Source organism: Hyaena hyaena, unplaced genomic scaffold (genome assembly GCF_003009895.1).
Source record: "Hyaena hyaena isolate Hyena2069 unplaced genomic scaffold, ASM300989v1 scaffold_83, whole genome shotgun sequence".
Taxonomy (NCBI): domain Eukaryota; kingdom Metazoa; phylum Chordata; class Mammalia; order Carnivora; family Hyaenidae; genus Hyaena; species Hyaena hyaena.
The window spans coordinates 56070-76723 of NW_024080715.1; the positions used below are offsets into that span (position 1 = coordinate 56070).

The following is a 20654-nucleotide window of genomic DNA, read 5'->3' on the forward strand; positions in this document are numbered from 1 at the left end:
CTGAAACAGGCTCCAGGCTCCGAGCTGGCAGTCAGCACAGAGCCTGACGCGGGGCTTGAACCCACGAACCGCGAGATCATGACCTGAGCGAAAGTCGGACGCTTAACCGACTAAGCCACCCGGGCGCCCCTTTTTTTTTTTAAATTTTTTTTTTAATGTTTTTTTTTATTTATTTCTAGGAGAGAGAGAGAGAGGGGGGTGGTTGGCTATTTATTCTTAATAGCTCCACAACTCTGCCTATTTTCTTTCCTTAGCCTAGAAGGGCCTCTTTGGTCGTATTCTAACTTGTAAAACTCCTACTTACCTTTCAAGACTCATCACTCAATCAATTTTCTACATTAAGAGAATTGTACTACATTTATTCAACGGGCATTTGCTGCGTATGGACAAGCATCACGCAAAGTACTAAATAAACAAATGGTGATGAGTGAGACAGGGAGAGCTGAGAGGTTATTTCATACAGTGGTCAGTGCTAAATTAGGGTACACAGGATTCAGGGAAGCACCCAGAAGATTTGTGGAGAAAAAGGGAAGACTTGCCAGAGAAAGAAACATATAGTTGAGATATAAAAAAAATAAGCAGGCATTAGCCAGATGGGAAGGGTGAGAAGAGCATTCTTAGGGAGAGAAGCAGGATGTGCAAAGTCCCAGAAGAACATGGCGGGTGGGAAAGGCAACACCATTCACAGCATTTTAACAGCTGAAGTGGGGAGAATGTAAAAGCGGAAAGAGAAAAACTGAGACTGGAGGGGAAAAGGTAGAGTCTGTGAAATGCCTTGCAAAACCCATTAAAAGTTTCTATTTGATACCATTACAACCTCTCCTGACACTCTCCCCAGGTTGTTAGGCAGACTTCCTCCCCTCTACGTTCCTAACTCCTCACCTGGCATGGCTCTTCTCACATCTACTACTCTAGCCTCAAGTACTGCGGATGCAAGCTCTCCAGCCCTCTGCAATGTGTTCCCTCGGGGCAGAGACTGATCTCTTTTCTGTAGCACACTGCTGGGAATACTCTAGTTCAGCAAGATGCTGCAAAATCCTTATTACAAGAATAAATGTATAAAAAAACAATGTGAGGGCGCCTGGGTGGCTTAGTCGGTTAAGCGTCCGACTTTCGCTTAGGTCATGATCTCGCGGTTCGTGGGTTCGAGCCCCGCGTCGGGCTCTGTGCTGACTGCTAGCTCAGAGCCTGGAGCCCGTTTCAGTCTGTGACTCCCTCTCTCTCTGACCCTCCCCTGCTCACGCTGTCTCTCTCTCTCCTAGAAATAAATAAAAACTTTAAAAAAAAAAAAAACAACACACAATGTGAATGGGGAGAAAGGATATACAAGTTTTTAAAAATGGCAGTAAAGTTAGATAATAGTCTATTATATCATACGGAAATGTAGGTATGAGGTGATAGGTGTCCAAATGAATGGCATACCACTCTGAGGATGAAGCCAGGAGTGTGCAGATGGCCAGAAGCCTCTTCCCAATTAAGAGGAAAATTGCATGAGGCTTAAAGGATGGACAGGATTTGGGGAGGCAGAGTTGAGTGGAAGGTACTGCAGATAAGAGTAGTGAACTGGTAAGAACAAGGCCAGAGAGCACATGTGGTGGGGACCGGGGAGAGGGCTTACTTAGAGAAGAGGAAGGTCAAGGGGCAAATTTTGCTGGAATTATCCTTAGAAGGTCTACCATTTTGTTAAAGAAAACAGGATTGAGGACTGCTTTGTCGTTATTTTCAAAGTAATAGAATCTTTTCAATAAGTCCTGTCACCATAATTTTGTAGGGGTTCAAGAAGTGGGAAGACTCCAGGAAGAAATGGTAAAATAAAATATTCTGCAGTTATATCCAATTTCTATTCTCTAGAAGTCATCTGTGGAATTCCACATCAACAGTCCTAAGGGAAGGCAACATTTACAACAGAACGCTCTTTAAAATGTTGGGGCCCCTGTGTGGCTCAGTTGGTTAAATGTCTGACTCTTGATTTCTGCTCAGATCATGATCTCATGGTTCGTGAGACTGAGCCTTGCATCAGGTTCTGCGCTGACAGCATGGAGCCTGCTTGGGATTCTCTCTCTGACACCCCCGCCCCATGTATGCACCTGCTTGCTCTCTCTCCAGATATATAAGCATTTTAAAAAACGTTAAGTAAAATGTGAGTCTGTCAAGTATTATGAACCTCCAAACCTACTTCAAAAGGCTGCTTTAGGATTCTTCTTACCACACCTCAATGAGGGGCAGAAAACCAGATCCAAGATGCTGTCCCTATGGCTCTTGCAAAAGGAACAACATCCAAACAAACCAACTCTGATACAGGTAATTCTGTTTTTTGGTTTCAAGACATTGAATCAAGAAAATGATACCCTCCTAGCTCACTTAGGAGAATTATGTCATTCCAACACTCCAGGTTCAAGTCTGGGTCAGAAAGATAACTGTAGACCACTGTCAGTGAGGCTTCTCTCGGGTCTAAGCAGCTTTCTGTCATACCATTACCAACATTTTCCATCGAGGAAGAAAAAAATCTAGAGAAGCACTAAAATGGCTGGTGTGTTCTGAAGTCCATTTTATAAAAAGGTGAAAGTATGCAAGAACCATAGAATAAATTTCTCGGCTCACTGTGGGGCCTTTGAACCCAGATGACTAAAACCCCAATGTTGATGGGAGTTTCCTAAAATGAAATCCAACAATTTGTACTTGTGAGTTGATAAAGCAAAGAAGAAAGGTAGAAATAATTAATATATTCTTAACTTTATATATATCATCCATCTTAGACATCTTTTTTTTTTTTTTTTTTACAAATAGTTTATTGTCAAATTAGTTTCCACATAACACTCAGTGCTCATCCCCACAAGTGCCCTCCTCCATGCCCATCCCCCCCTCCCCCCCACATCCATCAGTCCTCAGTTTTTGTCAGCATTCAAGAGTCTCTCATGGTTTGCCTCTCTCCCTTTCCCCCACCATTTCCGCCCTTCTTCTCCCCCTTGGTCCTCCGTCAAGTTCCTCCTAATCCTCCTATACGTGCAAACATATGGTATTTGTCCTTCTCTGCCTGACTTATTTCGCTCAGCATAACACCCTCAAGGTCCATCCATGTTGCTACACATGGCCAGATTTCATTGTTTCTCATTGCCATGTAGTATTCCATGGTATAGATAAACCACATCTTCTTGATCCATTCATCTGTTGATGGACACTTAGGCTCTTTCCATGTTTTAGCTATTGTGGAGAGTGCTGCTATGAACATTGGGGTACATGTGCTCCTATGCCTCAGCATTTCTGTATCCCTTGGGTAAATTCCTAGCAGTGCTATTGCTGGGTCATAAGGGAGTTCTATTGTTAGTTTCCTGAGGAACCTCCACACTGTTTTCCAGAGGGGCTGTACCAGTTTACATTCCCACCAACAGTGCAGGAGGGTGCCCGTTTCTCCACATCCTCGCCAGCATCTAGAGTTCTCTGATTTGCTCATTTTAGCCACTCTGACTGGCGTGAGGTGGTATCTCAGTGTGGTTTTGATTTGTATTTCCCTGATGAGGAGGGATGCTGAGCATCGTTTCATGTGTCTGTTGGCCATCTGGATGTCCTCTTTGGAGAAGTGTCTGTTCATGTCTTCTGCCCATTTCTTCACTGGGTTGTTTGTTTTTCGGGCGTGGAGTTTGGTGAGTTCCTTATAGATTCTGGATATTAACCCTTTATCTGATATGTCATTTGCAACTATCTTTTCCCATTCCGTTGGTTGCCTATTAATTTTCTGGGTTGTTTCCTTGGCTGTGCAGAAGCTCATCTTAGACATCTTAATAGTCCAAGTAAAAGGATGAATAAAACTTCTCTTTGATTAAATATACTGTCAAAGTTACCAAGGATAGCAATTCAATTGTGTATATGCTGCATGGTATACATTCCAGAGAGGTGCATGTTAAGAATTCTAGATTTAGAAACATTAAATTGATGAAGTTTCCTATTCAGTCTATCCACGGATTAAATTAATCTATGACTACCAACATAACATCCTTTTAGTGGGTGATGAAAAAAATCTAAGACTTCCTATAAATTAAAAAAAAAAAAAAAGTGGTGGCTGACACTAGAGGAAATAAAAAGAGGCACTGTACCTTTTCAGTAATGATGCGGTTGACGCATTGCTTTCCAGTCAGTGGCAATGTACATTTCTCCATGATTTTATGTGTATTTCCCTGTTTTAAAAAGAAGGAACATCAAAAAGATAGTTAGGGACCAATTCTTACTCAGAAGTAGAATAATGATGGGACACAGAGGAACTATCAGAGAAAGTGTCTCCTAAGTACAAGCTGTTTCAAAATCTTTGCACAATCACGCTTTTGCTTTCTTCCTGGGGATAGCTTCTGTCCCTAACATAATTTAGGGAGAATACCAAATGGATAGCAAAAGTCAGAAATGATTTAGTTGGGAAACACCTTGCCCTAAATTTAACCTCTCAACTCTTAGTCCTTATATAATGTAAGGTAAATTTTACTTCTACTATCCTGCTTCCTTTTCTTTTTCAGGGAATGGTCTTCTCGACAAACATGAGCTATTATTCACTAAGGATAGGAAGAATGTACAGGATGCGAATGTAAAATACCCTTTTTTAAATTTCCAAAAGCAAAACATATATGAAAACAGCAGTGCTTAGCCTCCTTTTCTTACTTTTAGACCTGTGCTCAACAGGAATCAATTTTGGAATTTTTTAGCATTTTCTTTTATATCTCTATACATTTTCCTATTACCTCTTCATTTTTACAAACTGGGTACCATGCTATTTATCTCTTGATTAATTGATTTTAGACACTATGTACTGACTTCTTATTGTGGTATATGAAGACTTAATTCTCTTATTAAACCCTGTCCTCTTCAGTTCTTCAGTAGAGGTAGGCTACAAATTGTAGTTAACTCAATAGTTTACATCATTCTGCCTCAATGACCATGTAAAACTGTTCATTGCTGGGGCCAAGCAGTGTGGTATACCATGCTTATACTCACTTTCTCATACAGCTCTTTGCTTTCCCTGGAGTTTGTTTGAGCCTCAGTTTGTTCATAAGTAAATTACGCGAGCTGTCCTAAATCTATATTTATTCTTTTAACTACTATACCTTTTCTTCAAACATAAAATAAAGAGGGAGTAACAGTAGAAAGCAGGGTACTTATATAAAGAAAATGAAAACACTAATTCAAAAAGATTTAGGTACCCCTATATTTACTGTAGCATTATTTAAAGATATGGAAGTAACCTAAGCGTCCATCAAGAGATGAATGGATAATGAAGATGTGGCCACACACACACACACAGGCATACGTGCAGCCATAAAAAGAATGAGATCATGCTATTTGAGACAATACAGATGGACCTAGAGGGTAATATGCTAAGTGAAATAAGTCAGGCTGAGAAAGACAAATAGCGTACAATTTTACTCATAAGTGGAATATAAAAAAACAAATCTGAATAACCAGCAAAAAGCAGAATGAGACCTATAAATACAAAGAGCAAACTAATGGTTGCCAGAGGGGAGACGGGTGGTGTGTTGGGCAAGGTTGGTGAAACGGAGAGACACATGCTTCCAGTTATGGAATTAGTCCATCGTGGGAATAAGAGACACAGCATAAGGAATATAGTCAATGATGTTGTGACAAGGATGTTCAGTGTATCAGGACAGACGATAGCTACCCCTCTGGTGATCACAGCATCATGTTCAAACCTGCTGAATCACTATGCTATACACCTGAAACTAATATAACACTGTGTGTCAACTATCCTCAAGAAAAGAATGTAAAGCAGGTTTTCACCCCTTGTACCCCTTCCTTCAGCCCACATCCCAGTGTAGACAGGGCCTCTGGGCACATATATGGAAACACAGTTGAAACATTAGCTCTGATGATGTGATTATAACTATTATTGAGCTCCTTTCTAAGTGTCAAGCAATAGGAACCTAATTTAGTATCTCCTTTGAGGATAAAGGCTCCCTCATCATATTCTAGATCTTATATTAAAAAATAGAAAAATGCTTCTATTGTTTCTTTTAGGGACCTAAAAACACCACACAAGTGCCCAATTCTTGATTTCAGCTTAGGTTGTGATCTCAGAGTCATTAGATAGAGTCCTGCATGGGGGCTCCATGATGGGTGTGGAGCCTGCTTAAGATTCTCTCTCTCTGTCTGCCTTTCTCCCCAGCTCATGCTCTCCCACACACACAAAATAATAAATGAATGAATGAATGAATGCATACATACATACATACATAAATACACCACACATGCTGTCATAATCATCTTTCGACATCTTACTGTTTTACTACTAAAATAAGCACCTGCTATCTGGCATAGCTCTCTCTCAAAATTTCTGTCAGATTTGGTATATGGTCATAGGCAAGGAATTTCGGATAACTAGGTTTAATTAAAAAGATTTTGCTCCTCGCAATGAACAGTCAACTCTCCAATGTACAAGTAATTAAAAGGCTCTAGTGTACCTCACCTAGTGCATGGCCCAAAAATATTATATTTTGAATAAATGAATGGGAGGAAAATTAAAGGTCTACTGGGAATCCCAGACGGATTTCAAAAAAAGACAAACCCTATTACTTTACTTCAGTCAAAATGAGTGCTAAATACATGTAAAATGGATACACATTATGCCTTTAATAACAAGTTACATGCTTCTGGATCTTACTGTATAAGAACATTTATAATTGTAGAAATAAAACCTCATTTTCACTTCATTTTTAACGCTCTACTTTCCTTTACAGTTTCAAACAAAGTTTGCACATGTCACAGAAGCTTAATTAAAGAGCTGGAATTAATGATGAATATTCAAGCTTGTACAGTTGTCAGGTCTCCTTACATTGAATATAACTCAAATAAGGCATGTCACAATGGATTCCAGGCCTGCCTAGGAACAAAGGGAGCAATCTGTGGGGCTCTGAAGAACATTTTTTGCAGGGAGTTCTTACTTTGTTCTCATTATTTGAGCAAGATCCACATCTGGTGTGAGTTAAACTACTTGGATTTTAATGAACAACCAACTCCATTTGAGGAGGAATCAGGAATTTCAATGGACAGGACAAACCGCGGGCTACCAGCAGAGACCTTTCATGGACCATCCACCATACACACAGGACTGAGTATGGTAAAGAGCGTGGGCGGGAGCCAAAGGGCCTGAGGGTAAACTCTGGCTCTGCTCCAGTGGGCTGTGCAAAGTTCCTGTGCCGGGGCTCCCCTAGCAGCCCTCCCCCATGGGGCTATCGCAAGGCTTCAGTGAGATGCAAGTGTCCAGCACTTCGCAAGCACTCAATAAATGTTAGCTACTCTTGTTTATACAAAACATAGTTCACATTTCTACAGTCCATCAGGGAATTCTTTAGGAGCTCTTGTGTTCCTGTATGAAATCAGACATGTGATTATGCAGAAAATGGCCTAAACCCAATTGCTGAGACCCACAAAACTAATGAAACCACAAGACATATTTGGGGACACACCATATGGCTGGCATAGGAAACTGGCACCGAGTGTATTCTTGCAGTGAGAACAATGTAGCTAGATGACTCCATTCACATTTAGCTCTTGCACATAACACAGATAACGGAAAAAGAGAAAATGAGAGGCAAGAGATTAAAGAATGTCACAATTTCAATATTCAACAATAGGCTAGCTATGAAGCCAAAATATAACTAACTCCCATTTCAGTGCTCTATTCTAACCATGCCCGGCTGAGCCTTCCAATGTGGCATGGCAGCTGTGTACATTAACGATTCACAAAGGAGGAACAATTGCTGAGTTTTCAGCATTTACAATTAAATCCTAAAAAAGAGATGCCGTGTAGTGTGGTAGCAAAGAACACTGTATGAAGAGTCCAAAGAGCCATTTTTTTTCATCCTACTATCTGTCATTTATTGGTCATTTGATGCCTTCAGTAGTTCTTTGTGCTGTAGTTTTCTCTATGATTGTCTTGTCTTCCTTACCTGATCACGGTAGGAATCATACAAAATGTTCTGAAAGTGCCATAAACTAGGAGAGGTGGAATCTACAAATATTAAGGTCAGTGTGTTTCATCCTTATCATTCTGCTTTTTTCTTTCTTCCCCAAGAAATACCAGAAAAGGCAGAGGAATGGATACCAAGTATAGTGTTAAAATGCTTTGGCTAGTCCCAAGGCCTCCTGATTTCACTCGGCCCTTATTTGTGAACTTCATCGAAACCCTGATGAATTGCTAAATCTCTTCCTCCACCTGCCTCTCCACTTTCTCCCTCTTTTCCCACCTTGATCACTTACAGGCCTCATGGCAAGACCTGGGAATTCACTTTTTCTTTTTAAATGACTCACGGTCTTAGTACTTTGTATTACTTGCCTCACGGTGATTGCTCTTTAATTCTTTAGATATTTGTATACAATCCTGGGCCTAAATTCTTCAGTAACAACTCTGGTTAAATGATAATAAATCCCCCTAGTTACACTACAGTAAGCTTCATGTTACCACAATCAACTTAATCCCAAGTAACAAGCTTTGTTTTTCACAACATGATGATTTTTGCACTTGATGTCAGCATTTATTCACCTGAGGCAACAGAGCGTGCATAAGATTTTGCTTTACATAAAACACTACTGCCCATCTTTTCGGTTAAATGCTTTTTAAATGTGGCTGCAAGTCCTAATAATCAAGTACAGAGAAAGCAAATTCTAGAAGTTGGTTGTTCCTTAAGGGACCGAGTCTGTAGGCCTTCATTCATGCTACCCGAAATGCACACCACCCATAGGCCAGCGCCCAACGTTCAAATGGCAACACCCTCCCTGTTCTTTAGGACTTGCTGTGTGAATATTATAATTCTGATAGAAGGAACTCCCAAGAGAGCAAGAGCTGTAAACACCATGTGACTGAGTATCTAAGGTCCACTAGAAGCAGCTTTCTAGCCCCAAGATAGGTACTTATACATTCTCAATATCTCTGAGCTCACTAGGAAAAGCACAGTGAGCAGAAGTATGTGAAGGGACTTACAAGACTTTGGGGAGATAAATAAAGACATCATCAAAGAAGAAGTAAGACATCTCAAGACTGCAGTATGAAACACACACATTTATAAGTCTGGAGAGAAATAGAGTGAATTATGTCTGCTCCCTCTGAAAGAGTCAAGGCTTCCAGTAACTTGCTGCAAAGAGGGGGTATGTAGGCTGAACTTTACAAGAGAACATTCAATACTTTGGTGGCACAATGAAACCTACGACAGATCTATCTTTGGGCTTTTGCCAAAACATCATAAAAGACCTGAATGTCACTGCCACTTGCCTTTCCTTGTCCCCACTGGTCTCAATTATGAAACCAAGTGAAAAAGTTTCCACACACACATACACACACCACAGATACAAACTATTTGGGAATGTTGTATCGCAAAACACATGACTGTCCAATCACTACGATGACTGGCGTGCTATACAGAAAAGAAAAAATGGGACTGTCTAACGAAAGAAAATCAAGGAATGAAGGGTAAAAGGACAAGATGATATCACTCACAATGAATTTATAATCATGGGATATTTTTGGCCTTTATACAGCACCTATTTGGTAGAGATTCCAACGATCCACAAAGGATGTGAGCAGAAAGACTCAGCTGGATCTAAAGTAGAGAACAGTTGCTATTACAAATGTTTTTTTCTATGTGGATGTAATAACAGTTTGTGGCTACAGGCCCATTCTCAAGGGGAAGACTAACCAAATGAGATGATACATACAGCTAGGCATTTTTCTGAAAACAGCCTTTGGGGTTTTGAGATCTTAGAATACAAGGCCATTTTTCTGAAATAGAATACAAAAGTCTTTATCATGGCCTTTTATTTTCTCTCTAAAGATTGCATCCTATGGTCTCCAGCCTAAGGATGGCACAGCCCAGGTGTGAACAGGGATGGTTTTCTTTTCCCATTCACGAATTGTTGTGGAACCCCAGAAAGCTTCTCTGTGAGTCAGTTTTCCTTTGAAGAACTGTGGACAAAGTCTCAGAATTTAAAGTTATTAGCTTAATTAAATTCTTTAAGACACTTTAAAGAGCTTTATTGGTTGCTGGATTGTGTTCTGCTTTTTTTTTTTTTTTCGCATTATAACATTTCTTTTTTGGCGGGCTTTTCTATCGTTAATGGAGAAATAAAAAGACAAAGCCATGTAAGGATTTCTATTTTTTAAAGGTAAATATTTTTTTTCTAAACAGATCCTAGCCACAAAATTGTCTCATTAACAAGTTATAAGATACTGACAAGCTTTTATGAATGAAAAAATATTAAACCAGCTGAAACTGTGTTAATTATAAATCATCCCAACAAAGAAATACTTTATTTACCTTGGGAATACTTTTCAATGCTGCTGAAAATTATTCTAGGAATGTTTCCCAGGAAAGAATTTTTAAAAAGTTTTTCACATTTGTTGGCTTTTGGTAACACATTTGGTATAAAACAAATAGGACTAATAAACCTCATTTACTTTTTATAATTCCTCTCCATAAAAAGTAAAGACACTTTAAAACTGCATTCAAGATTTCTATATGATACCTTTCCTATCAGATATAGGTTAGATGTAACCAAAAGATTATTCACAAAGATTTATTCCCAATGTCATAACAATTAGATTGACTTTATCCCTTCAGAATCCAGCCCTCCTACTGTAATAAAAATAAAACCTAAACCTGTTTTAGAAATAGAGCTTTCATTTATGTTCTCTAAAATAGGTATCCAAGCTTTGCTTGTTTCCCATAAACGACAACTATGACCGAATTTCTTTGCTTTTGTGCTCTGAAAGTTTTACCCTTAGGAAATATTTCCAGTACACAATACTGAGAACATAGTACTTTCTTTTATGTTGTTAGCGGTGATGGTACCTGCCAGACAAAAAAGGTTATTTAAAAAAAAAAAATGGAGGCCCAAAGTCAGGATACATGGGTTCTTGGCTTGCTTTTGCTCTGAATTTTCTACTTGACTTTTATCAGGATATTTAACCTCTATATAATTTGGTTTGTTTGTCTTTGCAAGGGAAACAGTAAGACCTCCCTCACAAGGGTATCGTGATGATAAAATGTGGAGGGAGTCACCTTGCAACTGCTTTGAACAGGTTACAAGTGCTCTATACGTTCAAAGTACTATTATTTGAAGAATTAATAAATCCAGCAAGTATTTTCTGAGTCCTAATGGGCATCAGACATGATTCTCTTTAGCTGTTAAAACTGATGGAGTCCCTACCCTCAGGGAACTTACATTCCAGTGAAAAGGGGGTGAAGGCCCTCAGGAAAGGAGGGACTTCTGTTTTACAGAACAGTCAGGGAAAAGCTTCTCTGATATTAAGCAGAGATGTGGTGAACTGAGGGAGCAAGCCATGCAGGTATCAGAGGAAGAACATTCCAGGCATAAAGAAAAACAAGTATTTTTGCAGGTACCTTTCTCACCAACACAAGAAGAGCCTTAACGAAAAAGTTGAAAAGGGAGAGTGATCACTGTGAAACCTGGAGCTTTCAGAGAAGGGCAGGTTTGAAATCCTGGGACAGAGATGGCTCTGGAGAGGATGCGGCATGGTATTGGGTGACAAACACATAAACGGAGTGAAACTCCGAGCTCTGTCATACACCTGGACAAGTTTCTTCACCTGCCCACATCCCAGTCTATCTGAAGAAGGTCACTGAGAAGCTAATGACATGAAGGATGTACAATGCCAAGAACAGGGCCTTGTATCTAATAAGGACTCATACTGTTACTACTTGCCTTCATTTCTTGCCATTCTTAGAGGGCAGAAGACTAGGAAAAAAGGTAGTCAGACACCAAAAAACTTTGCCTTAGAAAGAAGAAAATCGGAAATATATCTTGCTTCTGTAAAAAGCTTTAGTTAGAGATTTCTGATCAAAAGTTTAAAGAACCATTGCTTTTCCTCTTTCAGAAATTTTGGCTGAGACAAAAGACTTTGGAAAAACAAAGAGAGAGAGAGAGTTTGTTAAATACAGGCCTAACGTTTTGAAAACAAATGAATGAAAATAATCTAAAACAAGTCGGACTTCAGCGTCTGTGCACCAACATTAAAGTAACAATAAAAGGGAAGTCAGACGTGTCTACTTCTCCAAATAGACATTATGTTCCAGAAAAGATGTGGATTTGATTTGCATGCTTGGCATCCTGTTGCCTCTAAAACGAAGTGTTTTGGATGCTTTCTCAAGGCATCTCTGGGAAGTCACCTGTGTGGGTTTCAGTTCTATTGTTCCATATTTATGCTCTACTGCCTACTTTCCACTGTTTACAAAACCACTTAGGATATTTTCATATTTGTTACAGTTTTCACAACAAAACCATTTCATGGCACACGTCACTCTGTAACAGAACTCCCTCCTGGGAAGCAAGTAGGATGCAAATCTTCCAGCTTCGTGCTCTCCCATGATGACAATGCTGCATCTCTAACCAAAAACAGGGCAGATGAACTAACACTTCCATTCAAATTAGCAGGTCTCAAGGTGAGAACAGGTAGATTTTATTTTAAAGCTGAGAATCAGGGGCGCCTGGGTGGCTCTGTCAGTTAACCATCTGACTTTTGATTTCAGCTCAGGTCATGATCTCATGGTTTGTGAGTTCAAGTCCCATTGCGCTCCATGTGGACAGCACAGAGCCTACTTGGGATTCTGACTCTCCAACTCTCTGCCCCTCTCCTGCTCACTGGAGTGCTCGCTCTCTCCCTGTCTCAAAATAAATTAACATTTAAAGAACTCTAAGAATTATCAAAAAAAAAAAAAAAAAAAAAAAGGAGAATGAACAAAGGGCATTGATAATGAAGGGAGTACTACCCAGGATCAATTGTGCAAATCATCAGACATCCATGGACTCAGCTCAGGAAAGCAATTAAGCTCCATTAGTTCAAAGACACTGAGCTGGGAACAAGGAACAAAGTTATACTGATTGCTCTATAGTTAGAACACCAGGCTTTGGAATCACAGATACGCAGTTCTGATCTCAGTTCCATGTGACCTCAGGCAAGTTACTTGACCTCTCTGAAGACGTTCTTGAAACCATAAAAAAATACCTGGATCAAGTTCATAGGCTTATACATGCAAATAAACATAGAGTACTTAATATACTGTCAGAATACAGGAAGCTCAATAAAAGGAAGTTATCATTATTGTAGGACGATGTTGATATTATCATCATCACCACCACCACCACGAAATATTAAGCTCCATGAGGTCAATGACTTTTGAGTAGTTTTGGTCATTGCCAAATTACAGAAGTGCCTAACACATAATTAGCACTCAGTAAATATTCACTGACTTATCAAAATAAAGGTATCATACTTTACAGAATATGGAAGCTCACTATCACTTTCTAACCCTTCTCAAAATGGCACCTCACAGCTTTGGTAAGAGGCCACATCATACATTTGAGAATAACTGCTGCTAAAAGGCCATATTCTGTTGTGTTTTTAATTTTGCATGCAGAGAGCAACCACTAAAATCATCTTTAAACCTGAAAAAACATCTGCCTTGACATATTTTCACTGAGTTTGAAGACATTATAGCTTTTACTTTTATTGTATAAACAAAGTAAATAATTAAAGAACATCCCACTATTTGTTTCATTCAAAGTTAAATAAATAACTGTTTAGCTGAATGATAATAAATAACTGCTTTTATTTGCAACCTTTCTCTCTAATATATAAATGCTATCAATTTGAATGATCCTGAGAAAACAATAAAAAAACCACAACTGCATGACCTGGTGTACAGGATCTTGGCATACTGTGAATTTCCAAAAGCAGCACACATTACCTTTGCAGAATGTTCCATGGTGACCACCACTTTGGTCTTAGCACTGGACACTAGATCCATAGCCCCTCCCATTCCTTTCACCATCTTCCCCTACAAAACAGAAGTGGGAAATATGATGTAATTCTCTTTCAATCTTTTAGCATGTGGAAGAATAAAATTAACTGGTAAGAATAAGCCACTGGAATAAACGAACTGGAAAAACTCATTGATCTTTATTGCTTAGTACTAGAAGCTTTGCAATATTAATATTCTGTTACTCTATTATTCTATGATTGAAGGATAAGTTAGGACAAATATTATGATGTCACTTTTATTACATTGTGGTTAATGTTATTTTGTTGATGATATATTATATCCAATCAATGGATGAGAAAAATGTTAAGAACCTTTTCTGAATTCTGGCACTTTATTAGGATTACAGTAATAGGAGACTGAAATCCATATACCCCTGACATCCACTTCTTTCTTTTTAAACACATAATCGGCCCCAATGAGTCTTCAATTACAAACACCTTCTAAAGCACTCTCTTGGATTTCCTGCAGATTAAAATGCCATTACGTGGTAGGTGAAGACACTTACGGTGTTTCCCTAGTAATGATTAATATGAAAAGGTGGGTCTGTCTTTCTAAACATGGCATTTATCTTGCTCTTAGAAAAATAAGCCAAACAAAACAAAAAATATATTGCTGTCAAGCAAAAACAAAACAGAAGCAGAGTTCAGGGCCTCTCACCGTTCCCATTCTATTTCTGTTCACCTGTCCATCTCATCATTCATTAAACATTTACCAGCCACCTTCTGCATGCCACACACTCTGAATAATTCTTACTGTCTGTTCTGTCTCCTGGTTACGGAGTTTTGGAAAAAGCAGGTGTTTCCAGAGATGATGAAATAAATTCTTCATGTATATGGGACAGAAATGTCATCTAACATTAAAACTTCCTTAAAATTTTATTTTTATTTTTTTATTTATTTTATTTTTTTATTTAAATTTTTTTTTTTTAATGTTTTATTTATTTCTAGGAGAGAGAGAGAGAGAGACAGCGTGAGCAGGGGAGGGTCAGAGAGAGAGGGAGTCACAGACTCTGAAACAGGCTCCAGGCTCTGAGCTGGCAGTCAGCACAGAGCCCGACGCGGGGCTCGAACCCACGAACCGTGAGATCACGACCCAAGTGAAAGTCGGACGCTTAACCGACTAAGCCACCCAGGCGCCCCTTAAAATTTTATTTTTAATCCAAGTCCTCTTGCTGATTTGTTGGTAAACTCTCAGCTCCTTCCCCAAAATTCCATAACTACAAGATTAGGAAATGCACTCATACCTGGCTTTAAAGCATAGAGGGCTCAAAACCTCGGGTTTCAGGAACACTTTAGAGGTCAATGCAACACTGCATGAACATGAACTCATTGTGCATTATATGAAGGAAAGGACAAAGTGGTCAGGATGCCTTTGTGGTTTTGAGCCTGCCACTAAATGAGATGGGTAGCGGCTGGCAATGGTTGCAGGGTGGCGGCGGGGAGGGGAGATGGAGAGCAGGAAAGAAGCAGAAGGTACAAATTTGGTCTGTTTTCAGACATGTAAGTTTGAAGTGAAGCAGAATATCTAAGTGGAATGTCTAATTTTATACTTCAATGAGCCATACCTTTGTCCTTAGTTAGCTGCAATTTTAATAAATTAGGTATACTATTTTCATAATATTTCTATAGAAAACACTAATACCTTTATGGGATGAAATATGAATTATATTTCTGTAGAGAAATATATTTTCTCTACCTGTATGGGGTGAAATATGAGTAACTCAGAGATGGAAGCAATGAATGTCTATCATTAACTCCAACACTAAGGAAGCTTGGGATTTTTAAAGCATCAAAAGACACTAAAGAAAGTCCATTATAAAATGAATTAACCGGTTATGATAAGAATATCCAGCAAGTCTCAGCTTCCACAGATAGTGTCCTTGGGAAGATGGTAAGGGTGTAACTGTTTGTACAATGAAGAAGCCAAAGAAAATCAGAAACCAAGGTAGCATGTTAAAAATTCCTTGAATTAAAAAAAAAAATCCTTGAATTAGAATATCCTAGAGATAAAATTTCTCACCTGTGGCACAATGATTATAGGTAAAAGCTTATGCCAATCTATTATATGAAGTTTGTCCACTTCAGGTGAGTCTGATTTCCATATTTTAAATCACTGTCAATTATTTAAGAAATATTTATAGAGCACCTACTGAGTACAAAACACTGTGCTGGCAGGGATATAAAAAGCTATAGAACATGGTAGAAGAAACATCTCTTTGCTTGTCTTAAAAAGAACATCCCTTGGGACCTGATCAAGCTAAAAAGCTTCTGCACAGTGAAGGAAACAATCACTAAAACTAAAAGGCAATTGATGTTATCCAAAATCTGTAAAAGAACTTATCAAACCTAGCAGTCCAAAAACAAATGGGCAAAAGACATAAATGGATGCTTGTCCATTGGCCATCCAGATGGCTAATAGACACATGAAAAAATGCTCAACATCACTCATCATCAGGGAAATACAAATTAAAACCACAATGAGATACCACCTCACACTAGTGAGAATGGCTAAACTTAACAACTCAGGCAACAACAGATGTTGGTGAGGATGCAGAGAAAGAGGATCTCTTTTGCTCTGCTGGTGGGAATGCAAACTGGTGCAGTCACTCTGGAAAACAGTATGGAGGTGCCTCAAAAAGTTAAAAATAGAACTACCCTATGACACAGCAATTGCACTACTAGGTATTTATCCAAGGGATACAGGTGTGCTGTCTCGAAGGGGCACATGTACCCCAATGTTTATAGCAGCACTATCAACAATAGCCAAAGTATGGATAGAGCCCAAATGTCCATCGACAGATGAATGGATAAAGAAGATATGGTATATATATATAATGGAGTATTATTCAGCAATCAAGAAGAATGAAATCTTGCCATTTGCAGCAATGTGGATGGAACTAGAGGGTATTATGCTAAGTGAAATTAGTCAGTCAGAGAAAGACTAATATCATATGACCAATCATTTGGAATTTAAGATATAAAATAGATGAACATAAGGGAAGGGAAAGAAAAATAAGATGAAAACAGGGAGGGGGACAAAGCATAAGAAACTCTTAAATATAGAGAACAAACTGAGGGTTGCTGGAGAGGATGTGGGTGGGGGCTAAATGGGTAAGGAGCATTAAGGAGGGCACGTGTTGGGATGAACACTGGGTATTATACATAGGGGATGAATCACTGAAATATCCTCCTGAAATCATTACTGCGCTATATGGTAACTAACTTGGATGTAAATTAAAAAATATTAATAAGTGAGTGTGGGTGAAGGGGGAACAGGAGGAAAGTGGTCAAAAGGGCAAACTTCCAGTTATAACATAACTAAGTACCAGAGATGTAATGTACAACATGATGGCTATAACTAACACTGCTGTATGATATATAGGAAAGTTGTTAAGAGTATAAATCCTGAGTGTTCTCATCACAAAGATTTTTTTTCCTTTTCTCTTTTCTTCTTTCTTTTCTTTATTGTGTCCATAAGAGATGATAGATGTTAGTCTAAAAGTACTATAGTACTTATTTCACAATATATGTAAATCAAGTCACTGTGCTGTATGTCTTAAACATATACAGTGATGTATTTTATCAATTATTTCTCAATAAAACTGGAAAAAAAGAAACTTAAAAAAAGAACATTCTTGGGGACTCAAAGTCAAGGAGTAGCCTTCATCACTCAATGAGATTCTGATGTTTTATCTTCAAAGCAGCACATGCTACAAATTTCAAAACACTATTTTGATAATGAAATATCTGTTTCCAAGACTGAAGAATACACAAGATTTGGCACAGAACACTGAGATCTATTCTATCAACCCATTGTACAACACTGGCAAATTCTCTTGAATTGTCTCTGAACCCATTATTTAAAAGCCGAGACTAAGAATATCCCCCAATCATAAAGCTGTTATGAGGAGTGCATGAGATAATATATGGAAAATTGCAGAGAATATAACATTTACAAATTCACTGACTTATCTTGTCATCCAGTCTATTAGGTTTACTGAGTGTCTAGTATGAGCCTGGCACTGTGCTGAGTTAGAGATTATCATAACAGGTCTCTTTTCCTCATAAATTTCATCATCTGAGGGAGGAAAAGCATTGGGAGTAATTATAGGGACTCAGACCAAACTCCCTTCCTCTAAAAGAAGCACTACCATGGTTCCCTCATCCCCAAGAGCCTGCCACTAAGTGCTTCCTCTTCCGTGAATCCTTGCTCTCTAGTATATAATTGTATCACAGTGACTTTCAACTATTTTTCATTATAGGTGCTTGGGTGAGTGAGGAGCAGATGGGTTAAACTAGCACAGGCATGTTCAGGTCCGAGCAGAGCATGGGGGATACAGTGCTAACTGGTTAGGGAAGCACAAGTGAGAAGAGGCAGCTCAGGTGGATTTCACAGAATGGATATTTCACAACAGCAGTCTTGCCAGATGGCAAAGAGAGCAGTGGCATCACCTAATAGAAAGCATTTCTAGCAGGTTAACAGGTAAATCTTCAAATATCTGGCCTTCCTATTTTCAAAAGTAAGTTCATTGTGTTGGAAAAAGAAAATAACATATTTCTGTCCATTTCAACTCCCAGATGATTTCCGAGACAGTCAATTACTAAAGGAAAACAATTCATTCTATCTATACCGGCAGAAAGAAACAGGGTTATATATAAGATATGCTCTCCAATGCAAGTGGGAAATTTATCACTGTCCTTCAACCCACCTTAGCAGCCACTCTTTTGGGACTCAACTACTTGCGTTTCCTGGTTCTGTACTGCAGGTAGGGGTGCCCATGTGCCTGAGCTCTAGACAATGGAGGGAGGGAGGTGATAGCTGTGATTTCCAGCCTCTGGCCCATAAAATCCTCTCACATGCAATCCCTGATGCTCTTATGCCTTCTGCACTCTGTACCCTGGCATCCAAGGTGGCGTTGGGAGATGCTAAGCTGCCTTCAGGGTCCTTAAGTGACTGCATATAGCAGAGCCCACTTACTCAGAAATTGTTCAATCTAAGTGGAAAATAAATGTATAGGGCGCTGAGCCACTGAAATTAGGAGCCCTATTTGTTACAGCTGCTCGTGTGACTAATATAATGATGTGGTGCCCAAATGAGTTCTATGGAGGGGATAGAACTGGATGTAGAATTAGAACTGTTTCGCAGTGTGGAGTTTCCTCAAAAAATTAAAAACAGAACTATCTTATGACCCAGCAATAGCACTACTAGGAATTTGTCCAAAGGATTCAGGAGTGCTGATGCATAGGGACACATGTACCCCAATGTTCACAGCAGCACTTTCAACAATAGCCAAATCATGAAGAGTCTAAATGTCCTTCAACTGATGAGTAAAGAAGATGTGGTTTATATACACAATGGAATACGAGGGAATACTACTTGGCAATGAGAAAAGATGAAATCTGGCCATTTGCAACAACATGGATAGAACTGGAGGGTGTTATGCTAAGTGAAATAAGTCAGTCAGAAAAGACAGATATTGTATGTTTTCACTCCTATGTGAAACTTGAGAAACTTAACAGAAGACCATGGGGGAAGGGAAGGGGAAAAGATAGTTTCAAACAGAGAGGGAGGCAAACCATAAGAGACACTTAAATGCAGAGAACAAACAGGATTGATGCCAGTGTGTGGGGGGAGGTGCAGAGGAGAGGGGAAAATGGGTGATGCGCATTAAAGAGGGAACTTGTTGGGATGAGCACTGAGTGTTATATGTAAGTGATGAACCATGAGAATCTACCCCAAAAACCACGAGCACACTGTATACATTGTATGTTAGCCAACTTGACAATAAATTCTATTAAAAAAAAAAAAAAAAGAGTTAACTGTATTGGCTGCACAGCAGAGGAGGGAGCAGGCCGTTTAGAGGGATGTTTTACCACTGCTCCTTGAAGGAGGGGACTACTCTAGGTACTGAAATTTACCTCTCTATCCAAATGTCCAACACGATGCTTGCCATTTTATAGAGATGAGATACACACCTCACTGCCATCTCTATCTCCTTCCCCCAATCCAACATCCTATTTGACATACAAAACAAGGAGCTGTTAAGCACAGAAGTTATGAAGCTAAAAATGCATCTTTAAATAAGTTACAAGAGGGAAAGTGATTCTCCAAGAAAAAGAGGCCTATGATGAAGAGACTCTGGGCATGACTGAAGCACTGGGCCAGGGTGACACAAAGTATGGCTTTCTTTAAAATCTCATCAGCAAACAGCTATTTCTTGAATAACTCGACTTTAGTTCTGAAGTGTATTCTGGCTAGAATAATGGAGAGATGATTGTTGTGATCACTCATTTCATGGCCAACTCATCTTTGTGCAGTTAAGGACTGACTCCGGTATCAAGTATGCAAAGAACACAGCAATATGATGAACTAGAAATGCTGCATGCTATATTATGACACACTTGCAGAACTTTTCTGAAAAGACACTAACTCAAGGATGATCCTTAATTCATGAATATTTGTTCAGGGTCTACTGTAAATCAGGTACCAAAATAGGAATTAAGAATAGGAGCGGCTGGGTAGGTCAGTCAGTTAAGCATCCAACTTCAGCTCAGGTCATGAACTCGCGTTTCATGAGTTCGAGCCCTACGTCGAGCTCTGTGCTGACAGCTTGGAACCTGAAACCTGCTTCAGATTCTGTGTCTCCCTCTCTCTCTGCCCCTCCCCTGCTCTCACTCTGTCTCTCTCTTTCTCAAAAGTAAGTAAATGTTTAAAAATTTAAAAAAAAAGAATAAAAGAATACAGGTATCTACCTTTTTTCTAGAAAATAGATTTAAACTGAAAGCAACATTTTAAATATATTTTACTTACTTTGATCCTATT

The 20654-nt window shown here is 39.1% G+C and overlaps 1 protein-coding gene and 1 non-coding gene across 2 annotated transcripts in view; both read right to left on the bottom strand.

Moving 5' to 3' along the window:
- Window positions 1–20654, bottom strand: part of OXCT1 (3-oxoacid CoA-transferase 1) — a 138869-nt gene that overhangs the window by 9723 nt on the left and 108492 nt on the right. The window contains exons 14-15 of the mRNA XM_039234179.1: window positions 13758–13847; window positions 4092–4172 (exon numbers count right to left, since the gene is read on the bottom strand). Coding sequence (XP_039090110.1) covers window positions 4092–4172; window positions 13758–13847 — 171 coding nt within the window. The remainder of the gene's footprint in view (window positions 1–4091; window positions 4173–13757; window positions 13848–20654) is intronic.
- Window positions 14882–14966, bottom strand: TRNAE-UUC. The gene has a single exon. It is a non-coding gene; the product is annotated as a tRNA-Glu (tRNA).